At 29.8% G+C, this 15,524-nt stretch overlaps 1 protein-coding gene across 2 annotated transcripts in view; it reads left to right on the top strand.

The window, feature by feature from the left end:
* The window catches only part of msk (importin-7 msk), a 107,626-nt gene that overhangs the window by 50,749 nt on the left and 41,353 nt on the right, over positions 1 to 15,524 (top strand). For both annotated transcript variants that reach the window (XR_012757490.1, XM_075373976.1), the window contains exons 12-16: positions 1,179 to 1,316; positions 1,520 to 1,706; positions 3,052 to 3,143; positions 12,197 to 12,328; positions 15,394 to 15,486. Coding sequence is in view for 1 of the 2 variants with exons in the window: in XM_075373976.1 (XP_075230091.1) it covers positions 1,179 to 1,316; positions 1,520 to 1,706; positions 3,052 to 3,143; positions 12,197 to 12,328; positions 15,394 to 15,486 (642 nt within the window). In the remaining variant the exon portion in view is untranslated. The remainder of the gene's footprint in view (positions 1 to 1,178; positions 1,317 to 1,519; positions 1,707 to 3,051; positions 3,144 to 12,196; positions 12,329 to 15,393; positions 15,487 to 15,524) is intronic.

Genomic DNA, 15,524 nt, shown 5'->3' on the forward strand with positions numbered 1-15,524 from the left:
ACTTATAGGCCACATACTAAGGCATCCTGGAATAGTCGCTTTAATATTGGAAGGACAGGTAGAAGGAAAAAATTGTGTAGGCAAGCCACGTTTGGAATATGTAACAAATTGTTAGGGATGTAGGATGTAGAGGGTATACTGAAATGAAACGACCTGCACTAGATAGGGAATCTTGGAGAGCTGCATCAAACCAGTCAAATGACTGAAGACAAAAAGAAATTTCCATAAATCAGTTTTAAGGGGAATCTTATCTTAATAACTTTACAGATTAAAATCCTTATCCTTAAGATTTTAATATAATATTTATTCTTGCATGTTATGAGTATATCCAATCTTTATCCGTTTGATAGTAGTGGCCTGTTTTGTAGTTTGTTGAAAACTAAAACCTTACTACCATGGCTCAAGAAAAATTAATCCATCTGCTTGAATGAGAAACGCCTATTCTGACCAAGTATGATTGTCATAACTTACTTATAGCCTCTTCAGTTATATTCCTATGCACAAATTATTGTAAATATATTTATTTTCTTATTAAATTTTGAAAAAAAATCCTTTCTTTTCAAATTTTTCATCGGTTAACAAAGTAAATTACTCTAGTCAAAACAATCTTTGAAACTGGAAGTGAGTGTTATATATAATATTTTTAAAGTTAAACCATAATACTAAAAAAATATTCTATTGCATCATATTTTGAAGGTTAGATATTCCATCATTGTAATTTTAGTATTTATAAGACAGACAAAAACTGGAGTATTAATGGTTTGGTAAATACCAACAAATCGTTATGATGATTGCTACTTAGCCTTATCAGACTTCACTGGATTATCTTCAAAAGACAAGGCAGTATTTTATACCCAAATGTTCCTTCTAATCAACAGCTATGAGACCTGTACTTCATATGTCATACAAATTCCAAGAGCAGCAGCTGCTTGGCAAGGAATCTCTGAAGATTTTCCTGACATTATTGCAGAAGCATCGATTTCAAGAGAATTTTTGCTCTGATGAGCCCTTTCACATTAGTTATCGGAAACCGTACTTTCATTATAAATATTTTTTTACTATATGAACCTCATAAGATTTTAAGATAAGAAAACAAGGTCTTGAATCCTATTCTAGTACTTTTCTGTATTTGTTAGAATATTAAACAGTTTTTTTTATTGTAAATTTTTATATTGCAGATCAAACGGATTACTATGGAATTATTAGGCATTATTCGTGAGACTGAAAATGATGATTTAACTAGTGTTATGCAAAAAATAGTGTGCACGTATAATGAGCAGTTAATACCTATTGCTGTAGAAATGTGCCAACATTTAGTAAGTATTTTTCTTTAATATGTTTTTTTGATCAGTAAATTTGTTTTATGATTTTAAAAAATTAAATTATTTCAGTCTTTTCTTGTGTTGTAATGAGTGTTTTTTTAAAAAAATAGTATTTAATTACATAGTCTGTTATGATCTCAGTGTTCTTTTTAAGTTGTGGTTCTGTATTATAATTACACATCATTTTTTTTTTTTAGGCAACTACATTTAGTCAAGTTCTGGAAACTGATGAAGGTAGCGACGAGAAGGCAATAACTGCCATGGGACTTTTAAATACAATAGAAACTCTATTAACTGTTATGGAAGAACAACCAGAAGTTATGAACCAGTTACGGCCTACAGTTCTTAATGTAGTTGGACATATATTTTCACAAAGTGTAATGGGTAAGTGCAAGTTTTTGTTATATTCTGAAGAAAGTTTTTCATTGAGAGTAACAATTAGTAAAAAATGATTGAATTCTTTCCTGTCTTCATGTGAATACTAATCAACTATCCTGTGTACACGTTTAAGTGTAGTTTTTATGTTAAGTATGTAGAAACTCACTTACATGGATGCCTGCCCCAAGTTACTGAAACCTTTCAGTAATTTTTCAGAACATAGAACATATATCGACAAAAAAGAAATTCATAATTCTTTTTATTGTCTTATCTGTATAGATATTATTTTACTGAATAAACTGGGTATAATGTATGATGAAATGATGTAAAAAAATCAGATTACAATATCTAGTAGTCACCAACCAAGTAAAAATGAAACTCATCAATTTTACAACTTCATTTTGTTTAAGCACTTAGATTTATTATGCTAATGGAATTTACTTAAAAATTGCGTTATAAGAGTCACAGAAATCTTAAAAACAGCCAGTTTTCATTTTGCAATTCTATGATATAGTGCAAAATTGACACTGGCCATGCAGTCGCCTAGTTTTTTTTTTTTTTTAAGGAAAGCAGTATTTCTAGAACTTAACATATAAAAATGTAAAAATTCATATTTTCAAACATCTAAGAAGAAAAGAAAGTTTTAATAAGTTAAAATACATTGGAACAAATCACAAAAAGTATAGATGAGATTGCATTAAAAGTAAATTTTGTGTTTTTCATGAGACTATTATTTTAAACACAGTTGGTTTGTTTTCTCACAGTAATAGGTTACTATTAGTAATAAGAAAAACTTTTTTTGAATTATTATTTAGTTGTAGTAATGAAGATGTTGCCTTAAATTAATTCAGATATCGATTGAAATTGAAATGTACATAATTTATGTTACGTACATGGTTTTTACGAAAAGTTTTATTGTTTTTTTAACATTTTATCTTTTTTCCCAGTATTTGAATAAGTGGTGCGTAAATAACTAGGATTTAAAATCAAGCCACCAATAAAAATTATGATTTCCTCCATAAGCATTTGGTAATTAAGAAATTGAAATAAGCAATTGTAGAAACTTAATTAAAATACTCCGAACAAATTTTTCATGTTTTGAAATTGTACATGCAACGACCTTACACAGATAAAAATACAAGTAAAGAATTAAAACTTTTATAAACTAAAATTTAGTTGTTCAAAAAATATAATTTTTTGAACATGGTTATAACTAAAATGATTAGTATAGTTTTGAAATTTAGGAAGAACTTTCAAAAACCCCATTTTAATTAATTTTGGGTTACACTTTGTTAAATTTTTTTGTTTTAATATTTGCAAAGTAACTGTTAACTTTCATTATTTCTTTCAGAATTTTATGAAGAAGCTTTGTATCTAGTCTGTGATCTAACTAGTAAATCAATTGCACCTGATATGTGGAAGGTTTTGGAACTAATGTACACGGTATGTTATCTTTATAATACATAACAAGGGAAAGGCAAAAATAATCCCCAAAATTTTTTTTTCTTTCAATTTTACACAAATGTAAGAGTTGAACAACCCTTTCATTTTTCCACAAAGTTCACTTCTTTTTCAATGCACTTTTCCAACAGTCAACAAGATTGTGAATTGCCTCAAAGGAGACTGTTTGTTTTAGGTTGGTCCTGCAACCATTTATTCACTGCGTCCCACACTTGTTTGTCTGTAGAACATCAATCTCGTTGAAAACCTTTGAGCACTTCAAAGTGTTAATTGTTGAAAGGAATGAAATCCGGTCTATAGGCAGGTTGTTCCAGAACTTCAAAACCTTTTCAGTGGTCTGGTTGGCTGTGTGTGGGTTTATGCATTGTCATGCAAAAGCTACACTTTCTTCAACAATAGGCCTTGGCATTTAGGTATAGTAAAGGGCATGAATCTTTAAGCTTAGCACTGTGTCAACTGAACCTGCTCCAGCTAACATTGTGTTACCCGTTTAGCATAAGTATGGTTCTCCACAGAACAGTCTGTATATTGATACACTGCTAAATTAGCACTCTATATATTATTATTCCGTTCATGTTAATATTATAACAAGAATTAATATTAAATAATATAATTTTTTTAATTGATAATAAACAGTTATTCTTATGAAAACTTATTAACTTATGAAAAAAATTTTCTTTTTTTTTCAATTAATATGCTGATCCAGTGATAACTGATGTTATATAAATTGTTTTATATATCTTAAGAAAAATAAAACATCCTGACCTCCGTAGGGGAAGCACCCGCCTTGTGTCGCCACATGAGGATTCACACAAAACTTCTTCTATATCTAACTTCAGTTAGACTACGCACTCAGATCATTACATGATTTTAGTTTTTAAACACCAAAGATACTGTCCCCATATTAATAAAACCAGTGTTAATCGCAACTACAATTTTGTGCTACAATTCAATTTACTCAAGTCCTGTTGATTTGGTACTTAAAAATCAAGAAACGAATTCACTAATTTAATAAGCCTCTAATAAAAACATACCTTATTTCTCTCTGCTCTGGTTCGCTTTTGTGAGTGAGGTCAATGCTGTTCACCCTTCCACACCACAGCCCCATCACAGAGTTCTTCATACATCCATTTCATCCTAGCAGCACATATCTAAGCTAACTGGAGCTTGATGCCAAAATTCCTATCTTGGAGAAGCAAGCACCCAGGCAGGCCCCTAGCCACCCTTAACTTGCAGATCAAAACTACAGTTGATCCTTGCAAGCTCACTAAGCTACTTTAGTACACTCAGCTTTGTCATGGGGCAGACATATAATACATAACGGATATCATCAATGGCCCTACACTCTGGACACAAGCCTGAATTAATTGAACCAAATCTGGCCAACCTATCTTGAAAAACATCATTCTAGAAAGAAACTTGTGTAATATGCCAATATGGGGAAATCAACTACCTGCATACTTCTCACATCAGGAAACTTCCATGTGTGTAATGGCAATTGGGCAAATCAGTCCACCTGACTTGTCATAAATAAGTAACCACTTCCAGTTTGTTATTTATTCAACCGAATGTCATCATCCAAATCACTAAATTCTGAAATTCCTGTGTCGTCACTTTCACTACCAGCCCAGTTAAACTAGAGAAATCAAATCAAATAAATCCAGGAGTTTTTAAAATTGCCACAGTTGTTCCTTTGTACCTAAGTTTGAAGAAAATAAAAATTCCTGGTGGATGGGAGGTGAGCTCAAAGGAGGGCCTTTAAAGGTCACTTTTAAAGTTTTTTGCTTACATCTCAGATATCTCTCGTAGTGAAAAATTGTATACATAAAAATTGAAGCTGACAAAATTTCCTAATAAATGCATTTTTTACGTACGACCAATAGTTTGAGTTACAGGGCTGAGAAAGTATTTCCAAAAAATCATGATTTATTCACATTTCATTGTTATATAACATGCTTAATAAATGAATATTTAATATTAACTTCATTTTATATCCATATTATGTACGAACGCATTTGTTTAAAACCATTTACAACGAAGGAAAATGCAATAAACCCTAGGTAAATATTAAAACTTCTGAAGCTCATAGCTCCAAACTATTGGTCCTACGTAAAAAATGCTTAGAACCGTTTTTTATAATACTTCATGTCCATTTTTCTTAGCAAATTCAACAAACATAAACACGGTATTTTTTTTTTTTGTAACTTTAAATTACCTCTTATAGCTAAGATTTGATCGTAGTAGATTAGAATGGAATGCAATAATTACATAACCAGTCCTGCATTTCTTGTTTTGTTGTTGTGTATGTGGGTAATTTCTCTTGCAGTGTTCTGTGATAAGATGCATTGTCTAAAATTATTTCAGAATCTTAAAGATTTTTTATTAATTTTTCTTCAGCCCATTTTAAGTAACTTTTGCACTCATAAAGTTCGGGTAGTTGTCAGTCATTGCACTTGTTTTTGTGGTTAATAATGCGTTCAGAATAAATCCCATTTTACCCTCAACATGTATAATAATCAATCTACTGCCTTTAGAAATTGGAGTTAAGTCCTTCCCCTGAAGCATTCCTCCATGATTTCATTGAGGTATGATGACAAAAGGTATGTTTCATCAATGTATACCAATCAGCCTGTTTTCATTTCTGAATTTTTTTATCACATTTACATAACTATATTCGTTTAATCTTAATATCATGATGTTCAATAACAAAGTTTCCTGTTGTTTTCAGTTTTTTTACCCATTTGAAACCAATCATTGAAATACTCTGCTTCTTTTATTTCCTGAGAATCCTATTGAATCTTTCAGAGATACCGGCAATTTTGGAACGGTGGACAACTGTTTTTCTTTGAGATGAAATTTGTTTTACACACACGTCAAAATCATCTATGTCTGTTACTGGTTGGTCACAGATTTTCTTGGTTTACTTAAAAAGTAAAAGCCTCTGATAGTTTTCTTGTATTATTTTTTTAATAACTTCTTTTTCTGTTTCCTTATTCTTTGAACTTGTGATAATGATATTTTACACACAGCATCTGTTCTTTTTTCACACTTTTGAATTTGAATAATATGCTTGTCGTTTTCCGACTTTGCAAATTTACTTGCTTCTTCATGAATTTATACATGTTATTGATTAACTCCTGAGCTTGCTGACTTAATTTTTTATGAGTCACAGTGGATTTAAATTCGTTCATCCTGCTTGCATCTACAGATCAAATAAATATTTAATCTATACTACACACATAGTACTATAAATAAAGAAAAGTAAAACACTGTCAACAGATGATTGTTCTGAACACTATTATTACACAAAGCTTTCAACTTTAATCTATTCTATAAATAGAATAAATGTAATAATTATTTTTATTTTGTATATGATGCTTGCTATCGATATGACTTTACTGTTGGTCAGCTAATTAGAATAATTCATTTATTATAATAACTCATACTTAACAAAATTGTTTCATTTAAAAGAAAGTGTTGACCTTACATTTATCAATCTTGTTAAAATATGCATCATTTGTAATTTTTAGTCGCAGTACGTAATCATCATAATTTAGATTTAGAAATCCTTATAAAATTTTCAAACAATAGAAGTGAAATAATTCAGGGTAATTTTATTTTAATTATAATTAATATTATAAGATCGATTTGGGATAACAATTTCTGTTAAGATTTACTTTTATTGTAAATTATAAAATGATTGTTTGTGATTGAACAGGTTTAGTTTTGCAATACAGGAAATGTTTGTAGAATCGTTGATATACGGCATATTATCTGCTTGACTACATGCTTAAGATTTCATGCCCTTACTATAAATTGTTGGCTAATTATTCATGAATCATAACTAATTTGCAGAGAATGCACTAGATTATTGTTAGTAAATCACCAGTTTGCCAGTATCGTTTCTCAAACTTGCTGAATCTTGCTGTCAGTGATGGAAGTTGTCGGGCATGCTTCCTCTTTGTAATCATTCTTGTTTGGCAACTTTTAAAACCTCTTGATCCACTCATACACACTTCTTCAGTAGAGCACTGTCCCCATTTTGTGTTATTAGCCTTATTGAATTTCAGCCCCTGACACCTGATTGGAGAAATCAGTTACACTGATTACACTGTAATCAAAGTCAAACTGTAATAAAGTGAATACAATAATATAAACTTAAGCATACATGTGCAGAAGGTAGTATGTAAAACCTAAAGATACGTTATAATGAATGTGTGTGAATGATTATTTTAGTCGCCCTCATGGATTAAAAGAGAATTTGGTAAAGAGAAGCTCAATCTAATAGCTTTTTATACACATGATTATAAAATCAGCCGATTTTCTAAAATCAGTTTCTTTACAGTGTTCTGATTAACTCTACAAAAGACATTTGGAATTTGCCATGATAATTTTTGTAAACTTAATGAAATTTAAGTAATTCTCAGAAAAGCAAGAGAATGTAGACTTGGTGTGGGTGGCAGATTGGTTTGGTAATATTTTATTTTTTGACAATAAACAGAAAAATTTTAAATCTTATAAATACTGAGAAGTTATTTCATTGATTAAGAAAGTAGTTGAAACATAATTATTAATGTAAGTGACGCATAAAAAAAACAGGCTTGTAAAAAGTAGAATGTTGACAAGTTGGTAGTACTCTACAAGGACTAGGGTGGCCTTCTCCCTGCTACTACTTCAAAGCAGCTGATTTAATATAGTATTATTTTTAGCACTATATGAATTAATTCAAGCAGGAACTAGTAGTATTCCTTATCTTTGTCAAATCTTCTGCTTAGGTCAACATCTCAGTTATATATATATATTTATATATATATAGTTATATATTTATCCACCAATTATTACCAAAAGATAAATTTATGGTTTTTACTCCTAAATAAAGACTATCTATTTGCCGGCATGCCACTAGCTCCTCAGCATTCAGTTTAAATCAAATATTAAGTCATTATGTAATTTTTTAATTTGGATCAAATAATTTGTTGTCTCTTTGATGAGTTTGGAAAGAATCTTTAATAAAATTCTAAACCCAAATCTTCAACTATATTGAAATGCAACTGTATATAAAATAACATGGTAAGAAAAGACAACAAGAAAATATATATATGTTAAATTCTATTAATATAAACCATGTACGTAGTACAGAATTTTGAGGTAATACATGTCTTTCTTTAATTTATCTTGATAGTACTTTGACAGGATCTTGCATTCTCAGTCATGACTGAATTAATTTTATTAATTGCACATTAAATAAAGATATTAACAAAACATAATATTATATTATGTTAACACAGTTTTTAACAGAAAATGTTATTTTTAAAAGAAAATGTGTTTAATTGTCAAACTTAGTCAAATTTAATAATTTGTCTCCCTTTTTTGTTTTTGATTATCTCATTGATTCCACTAAGGAAGAACAATAATTTTTTATTTCTTCATCTCAAAACCAAATCTGTATCGCTGAACTAATGTCAGTTTTTGTGCTACAAATTATTTTCCCAGTCTGTTTTTCAGTATGGCCCTTAAATTTTCAATGGAATTCAGATCAGGAGAGTTTCCTGGCCATGAGAGCACTCAAATATTTTGGTTTTTGAAGACTCCTTTTTCGTTCTTTGACATGTGACGTGGTGCAATGTCCTATTGGAAAATGAGTTCTGGGTTCTTCTGCATAAGTGGGAATATTTTTCTTTGGCATGTGTTAATGTATTGGTCTGATTTCGTCATCCCAACTACAGATGTAAGTGCTCCTGCCCCTTCATGTGTAAAACATCCTCAAAACATCATTTTGGGTGGGTCTTTGGGAGCTTGTTGCAGTAGTGCTGACGTAGTAGTCTTATCATATATTGACTTATAAATGTAGGCTACTCTTCTCCCCTTGGACAAAGATATGAGTCTCGTCAGAAAAAAATAACTTTTCCACATCTCAGTAGTCCATTCTTTATGTTCCTTCACCCATTGAAGTCTTCGTTTTCCATAACCTGTGTCGGTAACTGCTTCTTATTAGGTTTCCGCGCAATCCTTCCCATTGCCAACAATCTTCTATGAAATTCCATATCAAAAACATTAGTCCCACTGGCTCTCAAGTCCCTGTTAAGGTCAACAACTGACAATTGTGGATTAATTTTGCTTTTTCTTATTAGTAAACGATCCTGTGTAGGCATGGTTTTCTTTTTCCATCCACATTTTCCTTTTATGTTTGGAGAGATGGGACCTGTTTCCCTAAACCTTTTCATGATTCATTTACAGTACCTATCTGTCTGAGTCATTTGTGTGTGTTGGGACAGCAACAATTTTTAAGCACTTTGTTGGGTTATATCCATTTTATTAACTAGAAATTTATAACAGAAACTCACAAGGTCATCAAAAACTAATTGACAATGAATTACAAAAGCACAAAAACCACTAATTCTGTTTATATATGAACTAACAACATAACCTGAAACAGCAAGCAGTCTGCCACAGAATGAAAATTCCCTATTGCAGAACAAAAATTCTCTTTGTACAGATTAGTTTGCTACTACTATACATGCATGTTCGTTACAGTACTGTAATGTAATGAAAACTATGTATTAATTTTATTATGAGTGCTGCTACCTATTGCTGTTTTTATAAGAATGTTACCCTCAAATACTGTCTGATTGTTTATCAAACTGAAATTTTGTTAGTATTTATGTCCGTTTTAAGTTTCTAATATATTAAAATTTGTCATTATCAAAAATAGAATGTTTATTATGGTTGCCATATTAGATAAACCTAATTTATTATTTTTGTGTTTCTATAATGTTGTCCAGATTTAAAAGATTATTTGTTTTTCTTTATAAATACCGTAATAATTACATTTAGTTTTATAAATTCCATACAGATTGTAAGTTTATATGCTGGTTTAAATATTTACTATTTAAATACTATTAGTGTATACTTACTTTTATTATTATTAACACATATTAATAATAATAATCCTACCGCATAGGATCATTTTAGTCAGTCCATTATCCAAGTCTGTTCAATGGGATTGGTTGAGCTTGCGGTCCTCCCAATAATTTTTCTTATGTTCCGATCTTTGTGCCCATTCTAGTTTTGAAAATGTTCATGTTGTGAGTGTTTTTGTTCTTGAGTTTCTTGTTTGCATCCTGTCTATATGTTTTTGGAGTCGAGATTGTATGTACTAGCAGTTTCAGAAGTCTCTTGAATCTTCCATCCTCATGATACCCAAATAATCCTAATCTCCTCTTATGCATGGTATCAGTGATGGGTTCTAACTTTGATGGGCACAAACCACCACTGCTCGTATTTTTGGTACTTTTTATTGATGCAGGTTCTTTCAATTTTGGAGTCTGTCTGACTTTGATTGTTTGTTCAGGTGGAAGAGTGTTTCTCCTGCATAAGTGGCTTTTTGTTTTGTATATGTGTTGTAGTGTCTTATTTTTGTGTTTATTGGTAGGCATTTTTTATTAAGTGTACCAGATTAATTTTTGAACTTTAGCTACTAGTTTTGTTTCTTTTTATTTGGATAGAGATTTTTTTTTTCATTTTGGTGTTGATTATTTCTCAGAGATATTTAAATTGGTTTACTATTTTGATTTTATTAACATTTATGTTCACTTCTTTTAAATGATGGTTTTTGGGGCATAATTTCTGCCTTTTCAGTTGATATTTTGAGGCCAATTTTATTTGCAATGTTTTGAACGTATAATATCTGTGATTTAGCTTCATCAATGTCGTTTGACAGCAGTGCCAAGTCGGCATATAAATAGTTTATGCATCTGTTTTCACTTTTTTTGTGTCTTTGTATTGGTTGTAAGGTAGTAGTTGTTTTGTTATTGTATTTTGATGGTTGTTTTTTATAAATATTAAAATAGTACCATATCCACTGCCACATGTTTTGTGTTATCCATACATTATGATTGTACTGGATTGCTCTATTAATTACATTTATATTAAGTGTTAATTTTATAAGACCTAGGATGATTGTTTTTTTTATGAATTGTTATATGTAGGCTTTCTGTATACATGTTCAATTTGGTTATCCTTGTTGCTGTCCAGAACTGGACAGCATATGAATATTTATGTTTACAATATTATTTAAAATTTGGCAATAGAAGTACATTAAAATTTCCAGAACAAAGGATAAATTATCAGAAATAACTTTTAATGTAACAAAAACACTATCTGTCTAATACACAATTGATGATGTAGAATACTGCAAAAACCAGTTATTGTAAATAATTAAGGTAAGTTAAGTTTAACTTATCTGATTTTTTTTTTAAGATATTACATTTTTATAAGCAAAGTGGTCAAAATGTTTTACTGCATTGAAAAAAAATTGTGTGTGTGTATATATATATATATTTGTAAATTATATATAGTCAAGCTTTGAGATATGAAAAAAGTAACAGTATTTACTTAACTATCTTGTGTAAATCTTGCAAAAGACCAATACCTTTAAGCTCACAAGAATCATGAACAGGATGATCTATCATGCAATATCTTTCAAAATTGATATTTATTCTTGGATATCCTTTAATTTTAACAGTTTGAGTAACTGGTATAGAGAACTGTAATATATTTATTAACAGTATAAACCATGCTCTGAATTATAAATTGTAATTATATAATGTATGCACATGTGAAAAAATACAGTATAGCAGTGCTAGATTTACAATTAAAAAAATTTGTTTCACATCATTGCTGTATCTATTAAATTCATGTATTTGTGTAACTTTCCTTACAACTAACTGCATTTATTAGTATTGTTTTATTAAAGTAAAATTATGCATTTATTTTATAAATTTGCTACATGTCGTTTTTAGTGATCATAGAATTTCTTTATTCAACACAGATGTATGTCCTGTTTTCATAATTTTGCAATTTTTTGCAAAAAAAAAACAGGAAGGAGCAAAGCAGTTTTCATGGTAGAAATTGGTTCTCATAAAATTAGTCTTGTATTAGTCTTTTGCAAAATAATTTTGAATTCTTTGATAGTAAATTTTATTCAGTTGATTGATTATAGAGATATTTTTAATGTTACTTGTTTTTAATTTCAGGTTTTCCAGAAAGATGGTTTTGATTATTTCACTGACATGATGCCAGCGTTGCATAATTATGTTACTGTAGATACACCTGCATTCCTATCAAATGAACATCATTTATTAGCCATGTTTAATATGTGCAAAGCTGTAAGTTATTTTAACTAAGGTTAAAATTAATATTTTCATTTCTGTTTACCCATTAGTCAACATAAGTTTTTACTGTATCGGCCATTCGTTTTTGGCAACTCGATTTTATCCAGACACTTGGCACGAGGCAACGGACAGTTTGTTAGAGGCTAGCAATAGTAGCGCATGCACATTTCATTCTGTAACTGGGTTTGTGCTGTCAACATCGGTATTTGTATAGTCAGCAGAAGAAGTGGAATGCGAATTACTGTGTAATTGTGTTTGTATTGGATATTTATATTGTGTTAATATTGAATATTTTATAACATAAATGTATTCTATTTATATAAATTGTAAATATGCCCCCTAAAAAATCTATCATACTCAATAAAACTCTTGGTAGTCAAGCTAGAGAAATATTGGCAAATGTATATGAGTTTATGAAGAAAGAAGCAGATGTTGGAAGATTTGTAATAGATGTAAACAAAGTTTGTGAACGCGTCACAATCCACTGGTATATTAAAACAATCCATTAGTAGAATAATAAAAGAGTTGAAATTGGTGAAAACACAAATACATCTTTTAGTTCTACAGTTAAAAAACACAGTGTTGTTTACTGGTAAAAAACATTTCAACTTCCAACAGATGTGTACAGTACGTACAGATGACATGTGCAGTACATAATTTTTATGTTTGAACAAAAGATTGTACCTGCTTTAAAAAATCTGTTATCAATTTTACGAGAATATTAATTTCCAGGGAGAAAAAACTGTTATTAATAACATTTTGAAAGAACTGCAAAAAAGCATACAATACTTAAGTCATTTACAACAATACTGATGAGAACATAGACATATTATTTACACTTACAAAACTTACATTCATAGTAATTGGACCAAAAAGCTGGCATGACAACTCACCTGATGGTTTTACTGCTGCTATATCAAAGGGCCATAGACTAATTATTCCTGCAAGGTATACTGTTTTGTTTTAAATGCAATATTAATGTATAAATCAAATCAGACCACTGGTGATACTAGTTAGTATTCATAGTATCAAATCATGATACTATGAATTTTGATAATTAAGAATGGTGGTTAAAGGAAAGATTAATTCTAATTTTACCACCTTAAAGTTGTTGTAATGATAATGCTACTTAACATAAATAAATTAATAAAGCTCCTATATTATCGGTACAAAAGCTGTAATGAAAGAATTGTGGACAAAAATGAAAATACCAGTTTCACAAGATATGTTGGAAAATGAATTGGTATGACCTCATAAACCGAGGCAAAAGACATTTCAAATAGGTAGGTTTCTGGCAGAAAAAGTGCACACCACCCTAAGTTTGCTGCTGCACCACCATGATCTGAACCTGATTGAATTAATTTGGTCAGATTTAAAATCTTCGGTTGGAAGCAGAAATGTTACTTTTAACACTAATGACATGGCTTATTTATGCAGAAAAGTTTAGAATAATATCTAAAGAACAATGGAAATGATTATATACAAACAGAAGACCTGCTTGATAATATAAATGACAGGTTTTTATGTGAATTTACAAGAAGATAGTGATCCTGAATCTGATACTTATAATTTGGCAGATGAAAATAAACAAGTTAGGTAGTTGAAATGATAGTACTGACAGCAGCGGATTGACAAAGGCTCTATTCATTTTATAAAAAAACTGGCTGTTCATAAAATTATCAATTTAAATTACTGTACACAATCACACTGTGTAATATTAAATTGTTAAATTTAATTAATATTTTACTGTTGTACAATATGTTTTTAAAAAAAAAACTGTGACTTTTAAGGATAAAAATATAAATGTGATGTAGGATGCTGTTAAAGGTTTGAAATTAAATTTCATTACATCTAATTTATTACTACTAGTTCTACAAAAAAGTACTTTATTTTCTAGTCAAAGGAATAGCTTAATCTTTTATGTCATAGGCTATATAAAACCCATAAAGGATGCAAGGTAGAGAAGCTCTTATCAATAATTGTGACTATGACTACCATCTCTGTAGATAAGTTTTTGTCCTTTGTGAAAATGCATGCCTTATCTTCGTTTTGTATGGGGTAATTGTACAATATACGCAGCTTTGTCCAGTTGCCAAAAATAAATGGCCAGGGTATGTTACTAATGGTAAAATGATGAAAATCAATGTATCTTGAAATAATTATTTTATGTGCATGAACTTTTACACAAAACTACAAAATTGGCTTCTCATGAAATTACTACTGCAGTCAGGTAGAAAATAAATAATATTATTAGAACTTGTTCAGGAGGATACAGAAATAACATTTGAAAATAAGAAATGTAAAAAAATAATGTATTAAATCTCAGATTTTAATCATTTTTACATAAACAAAAAATTGTAGATTTTTTTCATCTATATCAAATTGTCCTATTAAAAAAAAAAAATACATTGACCTATTTTCAAAAATATGTTTTTAACTATTTTCACCAGAAAATGTTTCACTATATATATAATGAAACTAAAATGAAAAAGAAGGAAAAATCAAAAGTAAATTTAAAAAAATCAGATTTTTGGAAAAGTGTCATATTTAAAAATTTATATTCAACATTGGACTAATTAAAAATTAATGAATTGCAATTTGTCTATAGCTGCTGAAATGACATGCTCCATCAGTTAGACAAATAATCTGAAGAGGAATTAACTATTCACCTGTATTGTTAGTTGAAGGTTTATACTTTCATTTTTAAAAAGGAAAACAAAATATTCTGTAGTTGCCAAAAAAAATTTTAGTGTTATTTTGTAAAAAAAATGTCCATCATAGTATTAAAAAATAACTCGTTACATGATCTTAAGTACGTTGACTATCATGTGTTGTATATTTATTTTTTTTTTTTAACCTCCGGGACCACTGATGAGATGAATGACAGTTTTTGTAGCATGTAAAAATGCCATGTCTGACCAGGATTTGAACCCGGGACTTCCGGATGAAAGACTGAGATATTACCACAGAGGCCAGCGAGTGTTGTATATTGGCATGATTTATTACTTATTCTAAGTGGTTAAAAATTGCATAGTTTAAAAAAACAAGTTATTTTGCAGATTTTAACAGGAGATGCCGGAGAAGATCCTGAATGTCATGCAGCTAAGTTATTGGAAGTTATTATTCTTCAATGCAAAGGACATATTGATCAGGTAGTATAAATTATGTGATTCATTTTTGTTTCTTTATT

This window comes from Lycorma delicatula, chromosome 8, assembly GCF_047948215.1.
Source record: "Lycorma delicatula isolate Av1 chromosome 8, ASM4794821v1, whole genome shotgun sequence".
Taxonomy (NCBI): domain Eukaryota; kingdom Metazoa; phylum Arthropoda; class Insecta; order Hemiptera; family Fulgoridae; genus Lycorma; species Lycorma delicatula.